Below are 27,818 nucleotides of genomic sequence, written 5' to 3' on the forward strand. Positions count from 1 at the left end.
ATAAATCATGAATACGGAAATTTCAAGTGCAGCCTGAGAATCTTTAAGGAAAAGTAAAAGAATATGATAAATTTAACGAATTTATGTTTTCTCGTACATAAATATCTAATATACCTAAACAGCTTGGGTCCAGGAGAAGAAACCTTTAGAGCACTGACGCCCATAGCAGCCAGCAGAGTGTAGTGTATATTTCTTTGCTCTTCTTAATTTCTGACGAGCTTAATGAACTGTTGTTTTTTTGTCAGATGTTCAAAAATGCTAAGAGACCTACTTCAGGAAGACTGTTATTACATAATGTTCATTGCTCTAATACAATGGATATGCATTTAGATTCCCCAGTCTTGAAATTCATACTATGCGACACACATATTTGATAACTAAAGTCAAAGTAGCATTCATGTACTGCAGTTGAAAAAACAGCATTTGCTGTGCCCAGAGGAAACAAGTTTAGAATTTATAAGTCCATTACATTTCCCTGTGGAGTTTGCGTCGTCTAAGCAATCAGTATGTCACGCAGGCGATCCGGGTTCGAGTCCCAGTCAGATCTGGGGTTTTTCTTGGGAAATTCCATAGTGACAATTGTGGCGAACAAGGTCGCAATTCAGGGTTTTTTTTTTCCTCAAGATTCTCTCATTTCCCCACGTTAGGCATTAACAACATTCTGTCCAGTCTCCATTCCATAGCATTCCCCTATCATCGGCAGGTGATGCACAAAGGGAGATGGTCCAGTGACGAGCAGGATTGCCTGCTCCAAACCTGGATATTCAGTGAACCTTAGCGTAGTCAACTGGTGTGGGTTGGAAATGCGTCTAGCTGGGAGTCAGAGTAATAGTTCTCTCAGACAGGCTATAGTTCGCCCTCTCCTTTCAGGATAGTAATAAAGTTCATTACATTACTGCAATACAGAGAATACCTCTGATTGAGATTCTGGCTGATATGTACAGTAGCGGCAAATATAAACCGGACCGACCCTTGTAGCTGATTTCAGAGCCTTGTTCATTCCAGAGAACGATAGACTGGTAACTAAGACTTTCGTGGTTCGAATCCTGCCTGGGAAGGAAACTTTTTTTTTGTTCCTTATTCAAATTTATTCCCAATACTTATCGATTGCTGGTAAAATTCATGGTCTGGGAATAATAAGTTAATTAAGTAGTAAAATATCGCTGCAATTATAAATGCTGGCGATGATCGTCAGAAGTGGTTTCTTTATCAGTGTATATTGCTATCAATTCTCATTTGTTTTGCTGCCATAACTCGATTCAATATTTCTACCTGGCCTTCTCTAAATATTGGTTATTGAATATGTATGCGGCGATGTGCATCCTGAATTTGCTTCAGAAGCAACCTCCAACGATCTGTGTTGCGTCCAACGATTAACGATCTGCATTGGCGATTATCGCTGTAAAGAAACCATGCACATTCATTTTAACTGCTAGCAACTCTAGGCGGCAATCATCAGCAATGTGCGCCCAGCGATGATCGCCGTAAACAAACCGCAGCTTTATTGGTGTAACTTATGAAGTTCAAACCTGTCTTCAGACAGTTGACTAAACAACAATACAGAGAATTATATCACAGTAAAAGGAACACATAGAACAAAAATAATGAAAAGAGAAGAAAATGAAAAAAAAAAATTAAAAAGAAATAAAATGAGACACAGAAAGAAATGAAGGAAGAAAGAAATGAATATGAAACAAAGAAGCAAAGAAAGAAGAAACAAACAAACAAAGGAAGGAAAGACAGAAAGAAAGAAAGAAAGAGAGAGAGAAAGAAAGAAAGAAAGAAAGAAAGAAAGAAAGACAGTTTAAAATAAAATACACAGCGGCTCTTTTTTCCTTTAATCTAACTGAAATGGACTTTCTTTCTTAGAACTTCAATAGCTGCCTGCAGAGATATTCTGTTTACACCATTCATTGTTTAAGTACTTAAAAAACATACACGAAATATGAGCACTTATCTATATTTACATTGCCTTGTGTTGATATTCACAAAGCATAGCTTCTTATCAATGAAATGTACTCTAATATAGTTCATTAACATTACAGATATAACTGTCTTCAATAAGACACTAATTATCTGTTGTTTTCTTTTGTATTATAAAACAAAGTCTACTAACATTTCTTCAAATTTTTTAATAACAGTAAATAATAAAGAATAAATGCACTTCAGTGAGTACTTGAATAATTTCCCTACATAACGAAACAAAAATTACATTTTTAGGCAGTTATTCCTAAAAGTAGATCTTTTAATGCTACGCAAACACGCTAAAAATTATTATCTGCAGAGTTGTTGCTGCCAGGAAATGTAATGTGTTCAGGACTATTGGCCTGATATAGCACTTGGCAAAGATTCTCCTGCGAATCCTAAATCGATGTTCATATTTTAAGATGCAACGAAAGTTGGAAGAACAATAATTTGGCTTCACAAAGGGAAAAGGTACGAGAGATGCAACTGGATTGCTGCAAACAATAAACGAAAGATACCTAGAGAAAAATGAAGAAGTGTATGTAATACTTATGGACTTGAAAAAGGCTTTTGACAGAGTAGGGATCCTGAAAAAAAATTCGTATGGATTGGAAAGAGAGGCCGTACTCAGTAACTGTTATATCAAACAATGGGTCAAAGTCAGGATAGGAGAAAAAATGTAAGAGGGAATTGGAATAGGAGAGGAGTACGACAAGGATACTTTTTATCATCTACTGTATTCAACATCTACTTGGATAATTTAGTGAAGAACTGTTTTCAGAACATGAGACAATACTAAGGGATATGCTAATGAAACTAAATGACAGCTGTAACCAGTATGGATGAAGATAATGGTTATAAGAAGAAAAATAAAGAAGGTAAACGTATGAGTTAGAAATGAAGCAGTAGAACAAGTGGACAGCTTCAAATACTTGGGTGTACTGTAAGTAATAACACGAGCTGCTGCCAGGAAGTCAAAAGGAGGACAGCAATGGCAAAGGAAGCTTTCAATAGAAGAAGGAGCATCTTCTGCAGACCTCTGGGAAAAGAACTAAGGAAGAGACTAGTGAAGTGTTTTGTTTGTAGTGTAGCACTGTATCGGGCAGAAACTTGGACATTACGACGAAATGAAGAAAAATGACTAGAAGCATTTGAAATGTGGATATGGAGAAGAAAAGAGTGAGTGAACTGGATAGACAGAATAAGAAATGAACCTGTGGTAAAAGAGTGAGTGAAGAAAGAATAATGTGAAAGTGATCAGGAAGGGAAAAAGAAATTGGCTGAGAAAAAACTGCCTTCTGAAGGATATATTGAAGAAATGGTGAATGGGAGAAAAGTTTGGGGCAGAAGATATCAAATGATAGACAACATTAAGATACATGGATCTCATGTGGAGACTATGTGGAAGGTGGGAAAGAGGGAAGATTAGATAATGCTGGTTTTGCAGTAAAAAAAAAAGACCTAGCCATGGGCAGAAAACCAGAAGACTTACCCAACTCTAATTATACAGTAGTGTGCGGAAGTTACTTTTAACACTATGCATAAGGTTTCTTAACACTGACAACTGTCTGCGCTGATTTGACTGTTTGCCACCAGACGACACATGTCACCAACCGCAACTGATTAATCAAGTAGTTCAAACAATGCCAGATCTACTTTTAAAAATGAGTGTTTGTATTTAAAAAATGTACACAAATAAATTGCTTCAATAACTATTTCATTGCTATCTGTATGAAACACTTAAGAACTATTATATTAAAATATAACAAATTACAGGACACTTGGGTTTGAACTCGGAATCTCTCGACCTGCAGTCAAATACACTAAAAATCACAAGACACCTGAATTTGAACTTGGAATCTCTCAACCTGCAGTCGAATACACTAAAAATTACGGGACACCTGGATCTGAACTCAGAATCTCTCAACTTGCAGTCGAATATACTATCATTGAGCTATACCACAATTTGATCTGAATGTGATTTAAACTCATAATATTCACTTCCATAGCAAGAAACTGACTTATTAATTCTAATAAAAGTATTCAACTTACTGGTAAATCTGTAAATGCTATACCCAGGTTATGCCCATTCTTTGTATAGAAACAAGTATTATCAATGAGATTTACACCACAGCCTATGACGTCTCCTGTTGTAAATGTTGGTCCATAAGGTTGACCTGTGCCAGATGAACAAAATGAATGGCCATCATCACCGTGATAACCGTATGAATGTTTGTCCCAACCTACAAAGATAAAACATATACATTACAATTCATTCAATAAAAATACAAATTAAGTAACCACATCCACTGGACATGGATCTAGGCTATGTGTTCACATACAACATAGTTTCTGAAGCTGATAGAATGGAGTGTGGGAGAATGCTTGTAAATATGGCAAGCCAGAGTCTATGTTCAATGCAGCTCATGAAATTGGTTGGTGCAGACAAATTCTCACCCAAACTTATGACAGCATGGATGAAATGAGTGGAGAAAAGAGAGGTTTGCAGACAATTATTAAACAATTGAAGGGTTTTGTTTTTTTGGAAAAACAACCATAATCCAAAAATAAAAATTTTCAGGAGAAACAAAAAACTATCTGGCACAGGTGTTCAGGACACTTCAAGTATGAAATTCATCATGCCATTTCTTAAGGGGTTATAGAAACTTGGGAAAACTTATGTACATTTACAATTTAAATTGCCTCATAGTAATACATCTATAAATGTAGGTAACTGTGAACAATGGTTGTTTTAAGAAAAAATACTCTGTTGTGGCTGAAGTGTGCCTCTCCTTTAATCTTCTTTTTCTTTGTTATATCTTGTTTCTTCTCTTTGATTACGTTTCTTCCATGGAGTTACTTCTGTACCTAAAGATGACTCCATAACTAATACAATAATTCATGTGCTAAAGTATTCTTCTCTGAGGTGGCTTTTGCCGCATACATAAGCAGTACTGCCAATCTACTACAGTTTAAAATTGTATGGATAAATGTTTCAAGATGATAGGAATATTTGTAAATGCTACCATCGTCCTGGACAATGGCTGTTTTCACAAAAAAAGTTTTGGAGTATGGTTGCTTTATGAAAACCACTGAAAACTTCCATTCCTATAACATAGGACTATGGTATTTTTTTCCATTAACACTAATTCAGTAAATGACCACTACAATATGCTCACCACATGCTTAATATCTCAAATTTGCATTTTTTGGACTATAGTTCTTTGTAAAGAAAAACCCTTTAATCATACAAATATGCAAATTTTGTGCACTGTTAAGCACGTCAGCTAAATGTAATTATAGAAAAGACAGCATCACAGAATTCACAAGTTCGTATTTTTTCCAGCAGTCCAGTCTTGCAATTATATCCGCATTTTTTCTAAGTCATCCTCATGATTAGCTGTGTTGGATAATGTTTGTAAACGAAAATCTGGAAGACCAAATACAAGAAGGAATTTTAATTGCCAATTAGTTAATACCGTTTTTGAAAATTTAGTAGAATCTAATAGAATGCTTTGAGAAACTTCAAATAAACAGAAATAATTGCACTGTGCAAACAACTATAGGGATTCCCGTATGTTGAATGACGAGAACAACTTTTGGACAGATTATTTTTAACTTTCGGACAGAATTTTTTCTTCAAATCTAAGTATTTTATAAAACCAGCTGCAGCAACATACTGCAATTCCATTAGTATCCATAATGCAGTAATAAATGCATTTATTGAGGTAAACATCAAAGAAAGAAACGAACTTCTTTCTGTTACTCATCAACAAGAAGAACATTGAATTCTTTCAAATCCAAGTTAGAAAATTATCTTATGACGAGTTGCCAAACTAACTTACTATTATGACAAGTGTTGTATTGCATGTTTCCACGTATTCACATTTTTTTTATGTTCTAATGATATTCAACTTATTTTATATTTTTGTTTTCATATTTTCCGATAATGTTATATCTCTAATGTGATAAGTTGAGCTATATATAATCTTAATTTTCCTTATTGTGTGTACTTAGAAATATTGTATTCACTGTATACTTTGTACTGCACTATTTTATTACTACTATTAGTATTATTATTATTATTATTATTATTATTATTATTATTATTATTATTATCATTATTACTATTCCTCTTTATTATTATTATTATTATTATTATTATTATGAATAATTGTCTCTTTTTGTATGCCTCATTTATTTTGACCTGCTGTTCACATATTATTATGCTTTTTTCTTTCTTTCTGTATGTTATATATTATGTCTGATTTCTTCTTATTTGTTGTTTATTTTTTATTATTATTATTATCTTATTCAGTTTTGTGTGTAAAATTGTAGTGTAATTTGTTAATTTGTAGTGTTTTTGTAACGCAGTCTTTACTCCTGGTTGAGTGTTAGAGAAGGCCGTATGGCCTTAACTCTGCCAGGTTAAATAAATCATTATTATTATTATTATTATTATATTTTCTCAAGTCTCGTGGTATTCATACAGAACTTCTGAGTTATACAGGTTTTTAAATTGTGTGTATGTTTATATAATTAAATAAGTATTGTATACACGTAAAACCTATCAGTTCACACTATTCATTAGATAGCTGTCTGTTGCAATGTTGGCTACAGGTATCCTTTTGTGGATTCAGTTGTATTTAAATTAGTATATTTCGCAAAATGTTCCATCAAGTTAGCCATTCTATTTCGTTGAATAATTTCGTATACATATTTTTAAATATTAATATGAAATTCCACTAATAAGGATAAGTAGAGACTCAGGTCATTGTAATATCAGTTAATGTGTTCACCGATATCAATATCTCTCCAATTTCTTCGGGTCTTAATTATTATAATTATATAGAGTGTATACAAATGATGCATCAGGTTTTGACATCGTATAGCTTAAAATTTATAATGTCCACCCATTTGTACTCATAGCCAATAGAAAGAGCATATTCTTAAATTTGGTATCTCTCATTTCAGATTTCATTCTGACTCTTCAGTGACTCACTAGTGGCGGTTGGTAAAATGTGACTGACCAACAGAAAGCATTTTGTGTTTTGGAATATCAGAATACTCAATCCATTATCACTGTGCAGCGTGCGTTCCGGAGACAGTACAGAGGAGACCACCAAAGCATTCTGCGGTGGTATCGACAGTTGAAAGACAAAGGGAGCTTGTGTACAGGAAAAAGCTCAGGACGACCAGGTATTTCAGCTGAAAAGGTGGAGAGAATCCGAGAGGCATTCGCTCGTAGCCCACAAAAATCTACACGTCGAGCAAGTCGCGAACTGGATGATTTGGCACTCCTCAGGTGGCCCCCACGGTCTCCTGACCTCACAGTTTGTGATTTTTTTTTCTTTGGGGGTATGTGAACGAGAATGTTTACATGCCATCTATGCCGACAACATTGGATGAACTCCGGCATCGCATCACTGCTGCGCTGTGGAACATCAACAATGACATGCTCCAACGTGTATGGGTCGAACTGGACTACCGCATAGATGTGTGTCGGATAACACGAGGAGGGTATATAGAACATTTGTAATGATATGTACAGAACTTGAAAATGTGCTCTTTCGATTGGCTATTAGTGCAAATGGATGGACATTATACATTTGAAGATATACAAGGTCAAAACCCGATGAATCATTTGTATACACTCTGTATATAGGCCTATAGCAAAAATCCAAAACCTCCTGTTAAATATGCAGTGCCTGCTAGCAATGTGTTTACCTTCTCTTCTGTGAAACTTAGCATAATAAACAGTTCATGCTACTGGTATTAAAATCTACGAAGCAAGGCACAAGAACATCCACTCCAAACCTGTTCAGTTCATCTTCACAATGCGTAAAATGTTTGGTCTTAAAACAACAAACCCAGGAATAAAAATATAGTTACCTGGAAGCCTATTCATATTAACTCCTTGGGCACTAAGCCCAATACCCATGTAGCCATCTCTTCCTTTACTGACTATCTTCACTTCGAAGTAATAGAGACCGCAGGCAGCAGGGATGGGATGTGTGGCTCGGACACTAGCAGCATCTTTATGGGTCTTACCATGACCTACGAACAACAATGTTTAAATGTAGTCAGATGGCGAACAACAATGTTTAGATGTAGTCAGATGTCTTAAAATTCAATGTAAATTTATAATAAATGTCAATGTCATTAAATATACAAATGTTATAGATTATAAAAAAGTAAACACGATATTGCAAAATGTACGAATTCACGTTAAAAATATGACAATCATCTTAAAATTCTGCACTGAATATTTCTTTATAGCGCTTTATTGGTTTTGTACAAAGCTGTCGCAAGAAAAGAGCAGACTTCTGAAAGTTCCGTAAACGTCTATGTTTAAGTCCCTTCTATCTGATGTCCTCTGGGAACAGCCAATAGAAACTGAATTCAGCATTCGTCTTTCCGACGACGAAAGACAAGCGAGGACAGCGTTGCCACATAGATACTTCGCTCAGTTGTTATCGTAATGTAAACATTTTCTTTCGCATTTAACAATAATGCCCGCCTACTGTCTGTCTCTGGGGAAGGCAAATGCTACCAGCAACGCCGCGCTCCGGCCCCACGTGTTTCACTAGAGACGTCAGAAGTCGCTTCTTTAGCTGCTACAGCTGTAATCTGAAAGTTGTTCCTTTTCCGTATGTCACGAACTTTGCATACTGTATGTATTTGTGATGTCGTTTACATTTTTTAGGGTCGTTCATTGACGATAAGTCACGTAAGTTATAACAACTTCAAAATTAGACTTTTCATTAACCATAATTGTTATTGTACTAGCCTACTTACGTTCTCGTGGTACGACTTTTCAAGACAAAATTTCGCGATTTTGTATGTTGAATATGTCCGTTATTTCGAAACTGTAAAGTATATCAATTTAAAGTGAAAAAAATTATGGAATGGCCGACAAAGTTAAGGTCCCCGTCACTGAATAAAAAGGTTAGAAATATTGAGCTAGGCGTCACAATATATAATTAGTACGTGTGTTCGCATGCTTTTAAGCTTGCGCTAGCTTGAACAAGATAACCAGATTTTGAAAATAAAAAAAAAAACCGGGAAACCTTTATGAGATAGGCTACTATAATTATATTGTCATAGCCGTGCAAACTAAATTTAATTACCCTTCAATTCCTATGTTGGGGGAGGGGGAACCTCGCAAAGATAGGAAAATTTTTTTAATGTTTACGATTGAAGGAATCAGTCACCACAGGGATGAACCTAGCTGTTTCACAATGGCTTTCATTGAAAAATGGGCCAGCACATTCACTAAAATCTTCTAACATATAGTGCGACCGCAAGTAAAGCTGTTTCTATTCAAAACGTCCTAACAATGGAAGAAGTACAGTCTTTTTTTTATTGGGTTAATTTACGACGCTGTATCAGCATCTAGGTTATTTAGCGTTTGAATGACATGAAGGTGATAATGCCGATGAAATGAGTCCGGGGTGCAGCACCGAAAGTTACCCAGCATTTGCTCTTATTGGGTTGAAGGAAAACCTCGGAAAAACCTCAACCAGGTAACTTGCCCCGACCGGGAGGGTACCTGGTTTCGCGGCCAGACGCGCTGACCGTTACTCCACAGGTGTGGGCAGTACAGTCTATCGAACGAAAATTGTAGCATAATAATATTATACTGCAATTTTCGTTGCACTACCATCAATACAAGTGCAAGTGAAATGCCTTCTGCTTCTGCTGCAAATTTAAATAATTTTTCTTTTCTCACGACCGCTGGCTTTGTGTTCAAATCTTGAAAATGTAAACTCTACTTCGTCTTTCCATTTAATTTCGAAATGTACGGAAAATCTTTCTGAAGTTTATCATTTAATGAACAATTTCTTTTCGGCTTATTAATGAAAGCTCACTGTTATTATACTTACAATGAATATACTGTAGATAAGAAGCACAGTCCATGATATCAAGACGAAATATCAAATGCCCAAACCGGAAATGATCTGTTTGTAACGTTCGCAAACTTTGTTCGTTACAGTCTCATCACTACGATTGCCGGAAATAGGGCAGCTAACATGTTTTATGTTGAAATCACCGCCTGCTTGAATGCATCCAACGGCTGCTTATTTAATTCAATATTGGTTTTACTAATCAGAAAGACGTTAACTTTTTGGAGAAGGTTGGTTGGTATACATGTTAATTCAGCGAAAATTCAACCTACTCTCATATAATCGAGTGATCGATCTCAAAAACCGAGACATTCTTTCGTTCCGAGAAACTTTTTCGGGAAACTAAGACATAGCTTCCAAAACGGGGACCGTCCCATTTGGACGATGTTCGTCCCTATACTTGTTTTTTTTTTTAAGATAGGACATGACAGTTAAGCGGCCGAACTTGGAACTACAGTGCCATGTTGCCAATATGGACTACCACGCTGCCAGCTGATGAAAGTCATCAATTGAAGATGGCTGACGTTAAAACATTCATTGACAATTCACGCGGAGGTAAGAAAACAATACAAAAATCGACAGAGAATCAAACACGAAACGACAAATGCTAACATTGTGTGCACAATAAATGTCGCCAGGAGAGCTATTAAGCACTCGCCACGGGGAAGTGTCAGTTTGGCAACTCAACCGTTGTTACCATAGCAACAGGCCTACCACGCTATGTGATATTCAGTTGTTTTGCCGATCGCAACGCTCCTGTCATGTCCCATCTTAAAAAAAAAAAAAAACGAACAAAAAAAAAAAAGTATACAAACACGATTTTTGGGCGACATAATGCGATCTGTACTTTGAACTATAGACGCGACTTCCTCCTTAACTGACAAGTCTTTGTTACCGCGACAAATTAAACTAATCCGAGAATAAAAGGGCATAAACCCGGCAACAGGTAGTGACACTCCGGCGACTAGTTTTCTGCAGCTTCGGTGGCGTTTTATCTCATCCGCCCGGTATGTGACAAAATGTGTGTCTAAACTCTCACCTTATACTCAAGCAAGCAGAGACCAGAGCATTAGATTGAAAGCAACCAGATCTTTTGTTTTGCTTTTTAGTACTCTGACGCGCACATGAAATTCATTGGCAGAGATACTCGTAAAATGCAAGTGCAACACCTGCAAGTCCAGTGGTGGAAGTGCCACCTTAATGCCTCTTGGATCTGCCTGCTTTTCTGTTAGGATGTGCTCCCTTAGTTGACAAGTCAGGATGCCAGCATATCGTTTGTCTTTTAAGATTCTTCACTACAATCCCCGTGGGAACAGTCAACAGAGAGAGAGATGGAGACCACATCGGAGATGGACTGACCATTTCCTAATGTAGTCGCAGAATGGAAGTTCCGAAAAAGAAGAAGAAGAAGATCATTGAACTACAGTAAGCAACCTCATACGCGTTATCAGACTCCGCTCGGATACTCCTGCCTTCCTGTGAACCACATATTACAACAGTCCAACTTGACGCAACAATAGTGTCTGACTATTATTTATTTCAAAATTAACGATAAATTTAATTTCAAGCTTTGATGACCTTATGACTCTTAGAATATCAACATAATTTTATATCCATTTGAATTGTAATTTCAATTAAGCATGCTTTATTTAATGTTCTCCTTTATTTTAAACTACCAATGTATAACATTACATAGAACTCCTCCGTCCTCTTTCCTCTCCAACTGTATTTGAATTTGTCCAGCTTGACGCAACAATCAGTTCAAACTTGCTTATTTCAGCAGTGGCATTGACTAGTTTGCAATAATTACAGTATCAGTAGTACAGTGAAGTGTTACGGTGTTATCTGTTCTATTTTCGATTGTGAATATGTCGAAACATAGGCGCACATTTAAAGAAGCGCTTCAAGAGAAATCTCCTTTTTTTGAGAAAGAAACCCGACGATACAGTGTTCTGTAAATATAGTGACAGTAATCTGTACACAGGACACAGTGAAAAAAAAATTGATATTTTGGCTCATTTTAAAACTATTAAACATTGTAATCGAGTTATTTAAACCAGTGCTTCTACAACAAAGTTAAGGGACTTCTTTCGAAACAGTCATTGCAGAGAAGAACTAAAATTAGCAGCAAAGGAAGGCACATTCCTTTGTCATGCTATTAACCACAACCATAGCTTCGGATCCCAAGACTGTACAACGAAATTGTAAGTAAATTGTTTGACGTAAAATGTTATTCCGCACGCACAAAATTGGAGGCAATTGTTAAAGGTGTGTTATCTCTTTAGCTACAGTTTAATTTCGCGAGAAATTACATAAATCAAATTTCATTTTCGCTTCTTCTTATCTCAAAAGTACAGTTGGTTCCAGCTATCGAAACAGGCTCACTGTCGGTTTTTTCCACATTTGCGATCAAAGATTGCATTAACAAGTACCTGGAGTATAACTTCAATGTGTAAATCACACTCATATCTATTGACTGTAGTATATTTGTTGCATTAGGTTTCACATTTGAAATTACCATTTTAAGGTGACAGCATTGTCTAAGAAAGAATAACCTTTCGATTTGCTTTCTTCATTTTTACATTAAAACCATTTACCCTCTCTTTAGGTGGTGCTGGGCTGTATATCTCTCACCCAGGTCAGTCTTTATCTCAATAATCGTGTTGATATAAGCGTATAACTTATGCAAAGGATACCAAAGGCCTGAAAAAACCAAATGTAACCGCTCACTGATCCTCGACCTTACGAAATCTCACTTATTCCACAGTTTCACAATTTCCACAAACAGATTAGCAGATAATACGCCATATCTTAACAGAAAAGATCGCAGTGTTCTGATGACGGCTGATCTATACGAACGCCAACTGTCAAGCATAACGGAATAACCATTGCCACAGTAATTTCACAATCTTTTTTTTTTTTAATAATTTATTGATCGATCAGCGCATTTAGCGCTATACAGATCATTTCTAAATAAAATATAACTTAAATACAATACATGGCACTGAATTGAGGGCAGCCTAGATTGGGCTCCTCAATGAACAAAAATAATTGTTAATAAATAATTTTTTACATAGGTTGGTGTGATGATAAATTTTGATTATAATATGAGGTCGGCTCTTGATTCTGGTGGGAAATATGGACTTCCTTCCGAGAGAGTAGTGGATGGCGCCTGGAAAATTTTCTAGGTTGTTATAGAACTTCTTAGCTTGTGAATTAATAAACTGTTGGATTGTGTCAATACCAGTTTCTCTGTGTAGTTGGCTGTTACGGACAAACCAAGGAGAATTGAGTGAAATTCGTAGGACTTTGTTTTGAAATGACTGGATGTGCTTAATTTCACTTATTGCAGCTCCTCCCTAGACAGGACAGGCATAAAGCAGTAGAGGTCGTAATAGAGATGTGTAAAGTAGCATGCAATTTTGTAGCTTTAGAGATGATTTCTTGTTGAGGAGCGGATATAATTTAGTGAGTCTTGAGTAGGCCAATTTAAGTTTGTTGTTGATGTGATGTTTCCATGATAGACGGCGATCTAAGTGCACTCCAAGATATTTTACAGCTTCATCCTTTGGTTTCCACGGTATCACGTTGGTTGAAAGATTTATGCATGGAGGATTAGCAGGACGACACAAAGTAAATATCATTGCTTCGCATTTAATGTAGTTCAATGCGATGCGCCAATTTCACAATCTTTGAAGTGTATGGACCTCCAGTCACCGAAAAGTCATATTCTACCACGAAAGAGATAAAATCACAAAAATCAAATAAACACAAAAAAAAAAAAAAAAGGAACTTTTTATTGCCTGACCGCCGCTTCTAACAAATTTAACATTTTAAAATTCCTTTCCAAAATGAAAAGTTACATTTGTTCAGATCAAATTTCTGCACATTAAAAAGACAAAACTAAAATTCTTTCAATCATTTATTATCATAATACTGCTCTCTTAAACTGTCTGATCATATCTGCAGTGTTTGGGAAAAGTGGCATAAGTCAGTTTCCACAAACATTTTTTAATAATTTATTGACAATTTAAGGAACATCTGCTCGCTTGGAAAAAGAGACATAAGTATTTCTCCCATTACAATAATTCATACAGAAGAAAATCAAATAAGACATAAACCAGTGTGAAGACTGTTTTTTTCCTTTCCTGTAAAATTAACAGTTTTGACTTGTGCCAGTTTTCCCGAGCACTACAGATATTGGAAATTAATTCAGTAGCTTTCCCAAAATACGCTATAAATATTTCATGAAAAATAATTTTTTTCTCGAAAAGGAAGCAAAAACAAGCAAAATTGTACCACATATTTTTGTTTGAAATCTCTCAAAGAATAACCCCTTGAAATTAATGACATTACTTAAAACACGCACACGCATACACACAGGGTGATAAGTTTTTTGATACGTCCAATAGTTTTGACAATACGACATGCAACGTGTTGCAACGCTGCAAAGAGTACCAGTGCTCCTTGAGACCATTGCTCCGCATTGGGGGTGAGTATAACTCCACTCCGCAAGACTTGCGAGAGAATTTAAACAAAAACGTTTCATTAATTACGTTTCGATCAAATTACTGGACATACGTAACACTTAACACATTATTTAACATTACTATTAACTTAATTTCTTTTCCAAATTAATTTTTAATTTCTTCAAAAATAGTAACTTAAATGGAAATTGAGTTACGGAATGTATATTCGTAACAATGTTATTTTGATGTGTGGATAAGCTTCAGGGCTTCTACCGCATTGTCTTGGTGTTATTGGCTGACGTTTTGACTGCTGTGTTGTGGCCATCTTGTCGAAACGTCAGCCAATAACACCAAGACAACGCGGTAGAAGCCCTGAAGCTTATCCACACACCATGTACACCAGCCGCGGAAGCCTACGCGAACACTTAATGTTATTTTGAGTTTACGTCAAATGTAAACGAATCTTTAATGAAAATAATTCTGTTTTATAAGAATGTACATTCTTTACTATTTTTTAATTACGTAAAAAGCAAAGAAACCAACAGATACTGTGAATGTTAAATGAGTTTCATTTTTTTAGTAGGTTATTTTACGAAGCTTTATCAACAGCTTAGGTTATTTAGCGTTTGAATGAGATGAAGGTGATAATGCCGGTGAAATGAGTCCGGGGTCCAGCACCGAAAGTTACCCAGCATTTGCTCATATTGGATTGAGGGAAAATCCCGGAAAAACCTCAACCAGGTAACTTACCCCGATCGGGAATCGAACCCGGGCCACCTGGTTTCGCGGCCAGACGCGCTAACCGTTACTCCACAGGTGTGGACAATGAGTTTCATGATATTAAATTTAAAGTTAAAGAGGCTATAGCGTAGGATAATAAAGAACGTTAAAAACCAAAAAATTTGCTTAATTAATTCACTGAATACTTTACGTTTTGATCTATAGTAATTTTGATAAAATATTATCTGATAAAACGTTTTTGTTTACATTCTCCTCTCGCAAGTCTTGCGGAGTGAATGACTGGAGTTATAACCTTACTCACCCCCAATGCGGAGCAATGACCTCAAGTATTATTTGCAGCGCTGTAATACATTACATTTCGCTTTGTCAAAACTATTGGACGTATCAAAGGACTTATTTAACAAACGTTGTTCGCATTGAATTGTCTTATTGTTATTACCTCTGTGAATTAATGTCATAGGTTCCCGGTGTGAACTTCTAAAATTATGGTCACCTTATTATGATCCTAAGGTTATGAAAGATCAGTGGCCTACTGTCGATAAGTGTGGTTTATATGACCATCTTCACATGACTCCATGAATATTCATGTAACTCCAACAGGAGAACAGACCACAGGACGGGAACTCGACTTCCGACCCATCTCTCATCAGATATGTCTACGCATTCATCATTATATACTTCCGTGTATGTTTTCTGACGACGTAATGAGAAAATGTAGTTTTAGCCTTCACTGTACATTATTCATCAGATATTTCCGTACATACATCTCATTAGATATTTCCGTATTATGTTCTCTGTCGATGTAACGAGCAGATACTGATTTATCCTTCATTGTACAGAATTATTCTAAGATGGAAGAACAGTTGGACGAAGAGCAGTTTGGTTTCAGGAAGGGAAAAGGTACGAGAGATGCAACTGGACTGCTACGGACAATCGGCGAAATATATCTAGAGAAGAATAAAGAAGTGTATGTAGTATTTGTGGACCTAGAAAAGGCTTTTGACAGAGTGGATTGGAATAAACTGATGGGGATCCTAAAGAAAATTGGCGTGGATTGGAAAGAGAGAAGACTGTTCAGTAATCTTTACATGAAACAACGAGTCAAAGTCAGGATAGGAGAAGAAATGTCAGAAGGAAGTGAAATTGGGAGAGGAGTATGTCAAGGATGTTCTTTATCACCTACCCTGTTCAACATCTACTTGGAGGACTTAGTAAAGAACCGTTTTCAGAACATGGGAGGAGTGATAGTAGGAGGAAGACGAATAAAGTGCATAAGATTTGCTGATGATATGGCGTTGTTGGCAGGAAATTATATTAAAGGACATGCTACTAGAACTGAATGACAGCTGTGAATAGTATGAGATGAGGATAAATGCAAATTAAACGAAGAGCATGGTCATAGGAAGAAAAGTACAGAAGATAAACTTGTGAATTCTAAATGAGGCAGTAGAGCAAGTGAAGAGCTTCAAATACTTGGGGTGTACTATAAGCAGCAACATGAGCTGCTGCCAGAAGGGGGATAGCAATGTTCAAGGAAGCAACTTCTGCGGACCTCTGCAAAAAGAACTAAGAAAGAGACTAGTGAAGTGCTTTGTATGGACTGTGGCATTGTATGGGGCAGAAACATGGACACTACGACGAAGTGAAGAGAAGCTAATAGAAGCATTTGAAATGTGGTTATGGAGAAGAACGGAACGTGTGAAGTGGACAGACAGAATAAGAAATGAAGCTGTGTTGGAAAGAGTGGGTGAAGAAAGAATGATGCTGAAACTGATCAGGAAGAGGAAAAGGAACTGGTTGGGTCACTCGCTGAGAAGTTTAAACTGCCTACTGAAGGATGCACTGGAAGGAATGGTGAACGGGAGAAGAGTTCGGAGTAGAAGAAGATATCAGATGATAGACGACATTACGATATATGGATCATATAAGGAAACAAAGAGGAAGGCAGAAAATAGGAAAACTGAAAGCTGGGTTTGCAGTGAAAGACCTGCCCTTGAACAGAACACTAAATGAAATGTACAGAATTCGGATTATAATTATGATGATTAGGCTTATTGCTATAAATTGTTTCAGTACTATAGTTACTTCGTTAAAGAAGTTGTTAATTTGAATGAATGGGGAAGTGGATGAGAAACATTTGAAAGGTACGCGAAACTCTCTTTGCAAGGGATATTTGGACGTCCTACGCAAATCCCCTTTGGAAGACTTCGGTTGATTCCGTGAGAGCTTAGGTTCACATGTGAACGAATTTCTTACTGTATGCGCGACTCCGCTCTCCTTTCCCTTTGCTTTGTTTGTTTATTGATTTTTCTGTCTGTTTATAGTTCAAGTATTACAGCTAATCTATAAGGAAGATATATTCAAGGAGTAAATCAGGTGCAAAATAAACATCCTTTCCCTAATCGTCTGAACCAGGCGCTGTCCGAAGTGGATTTAAGACAAATTCATGCTACAGGAGATTGGTCACATTTTGTGTGTAATGCAGTACCAGAAAGAAAACAATATAATATTATGAAATACAATCACATTTTTTCCCGTACTTCAACAAGTTGTTGGCGGAAAGCATTCTATTAATGACAACTATACAGAGTGTATCGAAAATGGTGGGCAAAACTTCAGGTATGGATTCCTCATTGGAAGAGAAGAAAAAAGGTTGTATCAACGTGGGTGTGGAAATGCTTGGTTGCTGCGTTATATGGGTTACAAGTATATGAAAGTATATTTGTCTGTTGGAATTAGTTTAATATTAACGATACAATCTGTATATATTTGCTTACAGAAACTGTTCAAAATGTCCTCTTTCTGTCTGAATACAGGCCTCAGCTCGTCGTCTCATTGACATCCGGACATTCTGCCAAATGCCTGGCATAGCTCGCATTGTCTGACAGCGTTCCTGAATTCACTGACGATGAGATTCTACATCATTCACAGGGGTCGAACACACAAGCGCCTCCAAGTGCCCCCACAGGTAGAAGTCCAGTGGGTTGAGATCTGGTGAGCGTGGGGGCCGAGCAATTGGTCCACCTCGTCCTATCCATCGGCCAGGGTAACGTGCGCATCAAGGTGTCTACGTACACGAATACTGAAATGTAGGGTACACGCTTTGACGAACAGCAAGTGGTACAGGTTCCAACAATCTAGGCAGTGGATTTGGGAGAATGTCCGGATGTCAATGGGATGACGAGCTGCAGAATGTATTCAGGCAGAAGGAGAACATTTTGAACAGTTTTTTAAAAGACTGCATGCAAGCAAATTTACACAGACTGCATCATTAATATTAAACTAATTCAAACAAACAGATAAACATACTTTAGTGTACTTGTAACTCCTATAACATGGCAACCAAGCATTTCCGGGCCCATATTGATATAATCTTTATTTCTTCTCTACACATGAGGAATCCATACCTGAGGTTTTGCTCACCATATTCGATACACCCTGTACTTTCATTATAAGCAGGGACACAGTCATTTCTTGACATAAGGATAAAATACAGTGAACAGAATATAAGCAGCCAAAAGGCTTGGATCTCCAAAACGCATGTTTCTTTACTGATTATTTCCTCCTAAAGTCGCGACGCTGTTATTCCCGGCGTGACTCCTCCTCTTTCCTTACGTCTTAGGAAGTGAAGGCTCTATAAAGTCTAGGTAGGTAATATCGTTCGCCATTTTTGTTCTTTCGTTGCCGATCTATCAGACGTGGAATCTATTTGTCACACCGTTAAACATTATCATGTCGTAGCTCCTACGATAATAAATCAAACGCATTATAATTGAGCAAATAATTGAGCAGCAAATACGTCCTCGTGTGCTTTCTGCGAACGCCAACGAAAGAGCCAAAATGGCGGGGCGGTTATCTTAAGTATTTATCGAGCCTTAGGAAATGCATAACGTAAACACTAGCGAATCACAAGACGCACACGTTTAAATGTAGCCGACCTGCAACGTGATTGGCTGCCGGAAATAAGAGCGACGGGACTATAACTAAGTAACTAAGTAATTAAGTAATTAATAAATGTATTTAGTCCAGGCACAGTCCTGTGACAGATTTCAATTGCGTGAACTTCGGATCCCACTTGCAAGCAAAATAACCACCGGACCACGAAAGACGGCTAAAAAAAGAAAAAAGAAAGAAAGGCTTAGGAAAGCGTTTACAAGGACATCGCCTTTCGGTCTTAGAATGCTTATTTCCCGGCACACGATCGGACTTCTCACCTGTCACTTCCAAGAGTTCAAAGCAACTGACTTCAGCCTGCAAAATATCCCGCAGTCAATCACACTTCCTGACACGAATCTCCCTCCAACCCGCCTTCTTTCAACTTTCAGTCCCGTTTCGTCGATCAAGCGAATAAAATGGGAAAGAACTAACCCTCTCACTATGCGCTGGCATTGGCGTGATGTTACATCACACTGTCAGTTCTACTTACATAATAACGTTCCTCGCAACCTATTTTATTTTAAAATTGTGAAGATGGTATGCTATGGTATACGCAACGGCTAAGAGACAGATTTAACACTGCATATAAGTCACGAATGCGGGTTCGAGTCTGGCCTCGGATATACGTTGTCAATATGACGTTCTGTGTTGTTTCAAGTGGAGACTTGAATTGTGCTAATTCCACGTCATGGGAGTCATACTATATGTCAGTCTAATACGTAACGTTTAAACTGTTCTCAGGCCAAATAATCAAAATCTCGATAAAAATAGAAGTCAAGGAAAGTAAGGAACAAAACATTAACAAAATAAGACGTAAACAAAGAAATAAAACGAAGAAAACAACAAAAGAGGTAAATATTAAAAGGAAGAACTGAGGAGAGAAAAAATCGACGGGCGCATAGCTTTACTACAGGTACGCTGCATATCTTATGTAGAACTGCGTGTGGGTGCGAGCACCTGCCGCCAGGTGCATGGCTTTACCACAGTCACGAAGCTTGAGGTGATTCTTTGCATTTCTCGCGATATAATGCTCCACGCGGTTAGCAACTGAGAGTACTAGGAACAATAGATTGTACGATAGTAGCGATCCTAGTGACTAGCAACTAAAGTTGAACTGTCATTGGATGCATATTCCCTACTTATTGAGCTTCGTGACTGTACATACTACACCTTTTCCAGTATATTACCAGTTGTTCTGTATGGCTGTGAAACTTGGACTCTCACTTTGAGAGAGGAACAGAGATTGAGGATTTTTGAGAATAAGGTTCTTAGGAAAATATTTGGGGCTAAGAGGGATGAAGTTACAGGAGAATGGAGAAAGTTACACAACGCAGAACTGCACGCATTGTATTCTTCACCTGACATAATTAGGAACATTAAATCCAGACGTTTGAGATGGGCAGGACATGTAGCACGTATGGGCGAATCCAGAAATGCATATAGAGTGTTAGTTGGGAGGCCAGAGGGGAAAAGACCTTTGGGGAGGCCGAGACGTAGATGGGAAGATAATATTAAAATGGATTTGAGGGAAGTGGGATATGATGGTAGAGACTGGATTCATCTTGCTCAGGATAGGGACCAATGGCGGGCTTATGTGAGAGCGGCACTGAACCTCCGGGTTCCTTAAAATCCAGTAAGTAAGTATAATTTGTACTTCAGATTAGTCAATTCAATTTCAGATAGTATCAACTGTATTTCAGAAAACATCAATTGCATTTCAGATTTGTCAATTTAATTTCTGATAGTATCATTTGTACTTCAGATTAGTAAATTCAATTTCAGAAGTATCAATTGCATTTCAGATTTTCAATTTAATTTCAGAAACTATCATTTGTATTTCAGAAGTTACGGTTGGCACCTTATTCTCCAATGTTAAATCCAATCGAGATCATTTGGTGTAAAGTGAAGACGTACGTAAAAACCCATCTTGGAATTCCTGATGTCATAACTCCTTGTGTTGTAGGCTAATTAATCTACTGTAGAGAGTAAAATTGATGAAGCAACACATAATATTGTTGGTGGTGATTGTGCTCGTGCAGTGAAACGCTATGGTGAATATGCCTGTCGGAAACTAAAATGCAAAAAAGTTGAGGATTTTTAAAATCCATTTTCCATTTTTTTAAATACATGTCACAATCTCAAGTAGGCCTACATTCGTTATTTTTTTAAACAAAAGTGACTATGTAATCTTAAATGCATTGCTAATTTTCTGAAATACATTTGATACCATCTGAAATACAACTGACAAATCTGAAATACATTTGATACCATCTGAAATACAATTGACAAATCTGAAATACATTTGATACCATTTGAAATACAATTGATAAATCTGAAATACATTTGATATCATGTGAAATACAATTGACAAATGTGAAATACATTTGATATCATCTGAAATACAATTGACAAATGTGAAATACATTTGATGCACGGAGAACAAAGGGTATTGAAGGAGAACGAGGGAATACAAGACAAGGAAAATGCATACTGACAGACGTATGATGATAATAAATATGAAATATTAAATTATTATCGAGAAACTATTATAGCGGTGTACACTACCTGCCACCTAGCGGCATAATAACTTTTTTCATTACTCGCACATAATCGTTGATTGAGCAGGCAATTTACACACGTGTTCACGCAGCCATAGGATGCGATCCATCAGGCAGTGACTTGAGAATATGGCCATAAGTGTCCTTCCTGGAAGAGATTTTATTCAGTTTTTAAATACAACCAAGTAGCTAGCGCTCTTGGTGGCCAATCCATGAAATATTTTTTACTGTTATCTATTACGATGTTGCTAACTCTTATGGCGATGTTATTTTTTTCTCCATGCTTCTGTAGGTAGAATTTTTAAAAGGGCATATCTTCTAGTGATTTGACTTATTTTTTAAAGTAAACATTTTTAAAGGACGGAAACATAAATTCATTTCCTTACTTGGTTATTTAACGATGCTTTATCAAATACTGAGTTATTTAGCGTCGATGGAATTGGTGATAGCGAGATGAGGCCGAGGATTCGGCAAAGATTACCTAAAATTCGTCTTACAGTTGGGGAAAACCTCGGAAAAACCCAACTAGGTAATCAGCCCAAGCGGAAATCGAATCCACGCCGGAGCACAACTTCGGATCAGCAGGTCAACGTGCTACCGCCTGAGCTACGCCGTGGCTGAATCTATGTTAATGTCTATTTTTACACCATTACTATCTTATTTAAAACTAGCCGTACCCGTGCGCTCCGCTGCACCCGTTAGAAATAAATATAATATAATTACATAATTAAAATAGGACATTTGATCCAGGTAACATTCGTGTTTGATAGAAGGATAAATCGTTTAATATGTCACTTAATTTAAATTGCATCCAAATAATTAAAATGCGATCATTTTGGTCCAGAGACACTCATTTGGTGCAATGACAATTCCTTTAACATGTTTCTTAATTTTTATTACATGCAACCATAGTTTAATGAACATTGACATCATTTAGATTTAATGTGTATATTTTATTTTACTTGTTATAGGTTTCCATTGAATTATGGTAATAACTTAATTTTAACCCTTGTTTTCTACGTATTCAGTAAATGGCGTTTGGCCCACTATGGTTCTGAACCCTTCAAATAAATTATATTATATAATATTACATATTATATTATATCAGAAGTTACTGTAATAACATTATAGCATTATGTCCATCTAGAGAAACTACACTTTCCAATGGTGAAATAATAATTAATTATACAAATCGGTTAATTTAGCTTCCGACATTACTTCATACAAACACAGAAACATTCTCTGTAGGCCATCTTTCATAGCTTTCGATTGTTGCTGTCCAAGGCCCCTTATAGACGTAGTCATTTGTTTTTTAATTCATTACACGGCCTTAGATGGCAGTTATTTTAATTTTAAAACTCATTTATCTCATTAAATATCAGTCCTATCAAAATGTTTCAAGGAATAAAACTTATCGCAAATTATTTTTAAAGAAACTTTTGTTACGTAACATTTTTCACAAAAATCAATAATAAGCGAGATATTTCGATTTAATTCAGGCCCCTTATAACCCCCGTTTTAAATAATGTATTTTGAATGCCATATAGCTAGTCTAAAATCTAAGTTACAACGAACTTAATTTATATTCAAATTCTCATCGAAATCCGTTCAGCCATTATCGCGTGAAAAGGTAACAAACAAACATACAGACAGACAGACAGACAAAAATTTCAAAAAAGCGATTTTCGGTTTCAGGGTGATTAATTATATATGTTAGGACCAATTATTTTTGGAAAATCGAAAATTACCAGAAAAATTTCGGCTACAGATTTATTATTAGTATAGATGAAACATATGTGGGTATTTACTTTCGGTTTTCTTAATTTTTACATGTCTTTTTTTTTTTTTTTTTTTTTTTTTTTTTACAAAATGACCCAGTATTTTAAAGTAAAAATTTGGAAATCGTCCGGTTAATAAAATTATGAGAACCCCACTAAAGAAGTTGGTTCACTGAGTTCCCGTCGATGATGATTATCATGTAAGTTTTATCATACTTTTAACACCCACTCGTACAATATTGAAAACTGCATAAGAATGTGCATGTTAGCATACCCATTGCATAGAATTGTCAAGTATACGAATCGCATAATGTGACTGCTTACATTAAAATAATTAAAAAATCGGTTGACCTCTCTTCAGGTATCTTAAGACCTTCTAAGGTCTAACGTGTTCCATATTTTACACCGCTTCCTTATTTTGTTCGGTAGAAGTATCTGCGCTCTCACGGACGTTGTCCTGCAAAACATCTGCAGTCCCAATCGAGACGTTGGTCAAGGGAAACATCTGTCAGCAACGCAGGAAACTTGGTGGAGTGAGGAATAGATAGCCTGTAATTTTACCTGAAAATGTCCTTTTACGCAACGTATATCTACAATACAAGATCCTCGATTTTATTCCCCTTTCGAATGAAGCCGGGCTAAACCTTTTTAATGTCTCTTCAAAATCAATCGTCTTAGACTGGACTTCAATCCGTGAACTTCGGACTCAATTGCAAACACGGTCTACCAAGGACAATAAATTTACCAAAAACATTATTAATCTAGAATTCGTGGAAAATGGAAATACTAAACGACATATATTGGAGAAATTTCGCATTTATCGCTAATGTGAAAAACCACGAACTCTGGCGATATGACAACTATGTATACGGAAAATGTTGAAGCCTTTCGCGATCTACAGACCCCTGTACCTATAGCAAAGTATTTAGAAAATGAGGGAGTACAGATACGGAAATAAAATTTGGAGTTCCCTTATTTAAGTTTCGCTTACAACACACTGCCCATGTGCAATAAACAAGAGCCCCTGTACTGCCCGTGTCTCACTTCCTGAGCCGAGAGCTCCCTAGTGCTTAAGGTCAGTTCGGACCGTCACGGCAGTTGCAGCGTGCGCACGGCAGTATATTACATGTTCTGAAAACATTATCCTATGCTATTGCAGGGGTCTTCACTGTTCATAATACTAGAGATTCTAATCGTGGTTACCACTATCTCTGATGGCAATTTCCGAAAATGTGCATACTAAGCCACTCTTCGTTGGACAACTGCTGAATTACCATAAAGCAGCGTTTCTCAAAGTATGTTTCCGGGGTTCCGTGAGCCCTATATGATTTTAAATTTTATTTTATGCTTTCTTTACTTGGTTATTTAACGACATTGTATCAACTACTAGGTTATTTAGCATAGATGAAATTGGAGTAGCGAAATGGTATTTGACCAGATGAGGTCGGAAATTCGCCACAGATTACCTGACATTCGCATTACGGTTGGGGAATACCTTGTGCTGCTTGTGGATATTCGTGTGAAATACACGAGGATTCCCATCAAGACTCGCTCCAAATTTTAATTCCGTATCTGTACATATCAGTAAGAATGAAGTGCGTCCGGAACTGGGTATTAGTTTTAACAGTTTGTCACACAGCTTGCGTAGCAACACGCACTTTAGTTTAGACGAGTTACACTGTTTTCACGCGATCCCTACAGGGCACGAGGTCATGTAAAACATAAATACAAAGCCGATCATTTATTAATACAATATATATTTTATTTATTTATTCATTTATCAGAGCTTCCTCAAATCAGAGGCTACCGTTAGACAAAGCATATAAAAGACAGACAATGTAAGAACAGTTACAAACAATGATTATTATGAATTATGAACATTTATTAATATATATTAATTACATTCCAAATAGCTGGTTAAAAAAATTCGATTTGAAATGTTTAGAATATTTCATAATATTTTAAAGCTGGATAGGTTGGACATTAAGACACTCTTGGGGAAATGCACGTATTAAATTAAGCAGAACCACTGCCGAAAGATTCCGACAATTTCTAGTACGTGCAGTATGCGGTTAGAGTGACTCCGATATTTATGAACAGTATTAATGGTTAATAGTAAACTGGGGGCGCAAGGTTTTCATGGTCTTTCAAAAAGGAAGGCTAGGTTGAAGAAGGCTGTCAAAAAAGAATTTGGTTTCCAAATCATCTGTATTACTCTGTAATTAATTTGTATTATTGTTTCTGGATGGATGTAAGAGAAGAAAAAGAAGACCTGATGACTTAACTCCGCCAGAAAAAAAAACAACTAATTTAAATAAAATAAATAAACAAAAACAAGGAAGCAAACAAACTGTAAACAAACAAATTGAACAAATAAATCAAACAAATAAGTAAATAAATAATTATTTTCTTCTTATCACGTATTAAGCCTGTTAAGGTCTCGCTCCATCGTTTCAGCGGACGGACCAAAGATCTTGTTTCTAAAGGGCGGTAATTTAGTGCTTGGCGTGGTACCCTTGTTCTAGGCATCCTGAGTATATGAGATTTTCATTTCTGTCTATAATTTTTTTATTTCTCTAAAATTGGATCAATATTTAATTCTTTCAAAATATCCAAAATTTTCTTCTTGTCTATTCTAGTGCTTCTTAAAAAAATTCATTTCATTGGCAGTGATTCGGTGTTCGTCACATTTACGTATGGTCCAAGCTTCACTTCCATACACGAAAACAGGTCTCACCAATGTTTTTATAGGCTTTAATTCTTGTATGTTTTTGAACAAGAGAAGGTTTGAAAATGTTATTAATGGTATCCATTGCATAGTTAAAGTAATTCAATTTTGTAGAAATATCTTTCTCTCGTTCATAGCTCAAATGATAACCCAAATATTTAAAACACGAGACTTGTTGTACTAAAGGCAAATTTTACTGCGGAGATGATTTTTTCCGATGAATCCCATTACTTTAGTTTTATTAACTGAAATTCCATCCCGTATTCCTCAGAAATGAGTTGTAAAAAATAATTAAATAATAGTACATTATGCAACGAGCCTATAATGAAGGTAATTAAGAAGCGAGTTTCATAATTTTCATACGAGCTTCTTAATTACCATTATAGGCGAGTTTCATACGACTTTTTATGCTCGACCATATTTCTAACTTGATATTATTAATTTTCTTTGTATCTGACCTTGACCAATGTCCCGTATGTTGTGAGATGTGCGCAGACGCGAAAGTATTGATTTTTTCCGAGAAACAGATGTTCACATTGACCTTGCTAGGCCATAAGAACCTACAGAGATAACATTGAAATTAAATTAGACATTGAAAAATGAGATGACAAATTGAATTTATTTGAATATTATTTACAATTAACGCTAATTATTATAATAACAGAACATAACCTTCTGCGACAGTATTGGATTTCCAGCCTCCGTGACTTTTCGCTAATTCTCTTTCGATTGCATATCCGAGAATAATCGATACTTGCGGTTTTATAACGGTAGAAAGCTGACCTGTCATTGGCTGAACAGTTGTAACCTGAGTCGTCATTGGCTGAAAGACCTGACCTTTAATGAGTAGGTGTACTTTAATGACATGCATTAAAGGTCTGCTACCAGGTGTATAATTACTACATTTCGGCATGGTCGAGCATAAATAAATAAAAATCATCAATCCACATAAATGGAACCTTATAACGCACACATTCTCTTTTTAATAGGCACTACAATTGCAAGCTCTTGCATCGAAACAGCAATGAAATGGAATGCTCAACAAAAGTGAGTCTAACGTCTCAATGGCAGCAACCGAAAGCCAATTCCATTTTTTTTCTAATTAAGTGGGTAATGCAAAACCATATTATTTATGTTATCGTGTTCACGACGTTTCGCGCTGATTCCAGGCTTCCAGGGCGAAGGAATTTTCTCACGAAATTTCAGCCACTGTAAGAGATCCGTGTTCACCCAGCACCGTGTTAAATTTGGGGAGCTACAGTAAGTAGCGAAAAACGGTTTTGCAAGCCAAGTATAATATATGGGGAAGAGATTATTGTATTAACCACACGTTATGATCGTTGGATGATCGTTCACTTCTGCTGAAACACTCGGCTGGTAGGCATTGGCCCTCCATAGATGCCGTACAAGGTATTTGTTTACAATCACATATGGCATCCGCCGGGACACAAACGATAATGCTTCTGACTACAAACCCAACTTAGCCGCATTATATTCCCGTCAGGGAAATGGAAATTGAGCTCTTCCCCTATGGGACTGGGCGTGTGTTCTAGGCCTAGGTCTATAGGTTGTATTTGCCGTGTGTCCTTGCGTCATGCTGACCAAGTGATACAAATCCCACTACTAGGTCCATAAACGTCACAAGCGAGAGGACGAACGGGCTTGAAGGCATATGATAGTAATGAAGAATATGTCCTGTAATTTTATTATATTGGATGTTTCAGAATACAATACAC

General features: G+C 36.6%; 1 protein-coding gene across 1 annotated transcript in view; it reads right to left on the reverse strand.

Annotated features, from left to right (window-relative positions):
* RanBPM (Ran-binding protein M) overlaps positions 1-27,818 on the reverse strand; it is a 163,172-nt gene that overhangs the window by 44,928 nt on the left and 90,426 nt on the right. Inside the window, exons 2-3 of the mRNA XM_069831372.1 lie at positions 7,858-8,022; positions 4,018-4,208 (exon numbers count right to left, since the gene is read on the reverse strand). Of these exons, the coding sequence (XP_069687473.1) occupies positions 4,018-4,208; positions 7,858-8,022 (356 nt within the window). The remainder of the gene's footprint in view (positions 1-4,017; positions 4,209-7,857; positions 8,023-27,818) is intronic.

This window comes from Periplaneta americana, chromosome 7 (genome assembly GCF_040183065.1).
Source record: "Periplaneta americana isolate PAMFEO1 chromosome 7, P.americana_PAMFEO1_priV1, whole genome shotgun sequence".
Lineage (NCBI taxonomy): Eukaryota > Metazoa > Arthropoda > Insecta > Blattodea > Blattidae > Periplaneta > Periplaneta americana.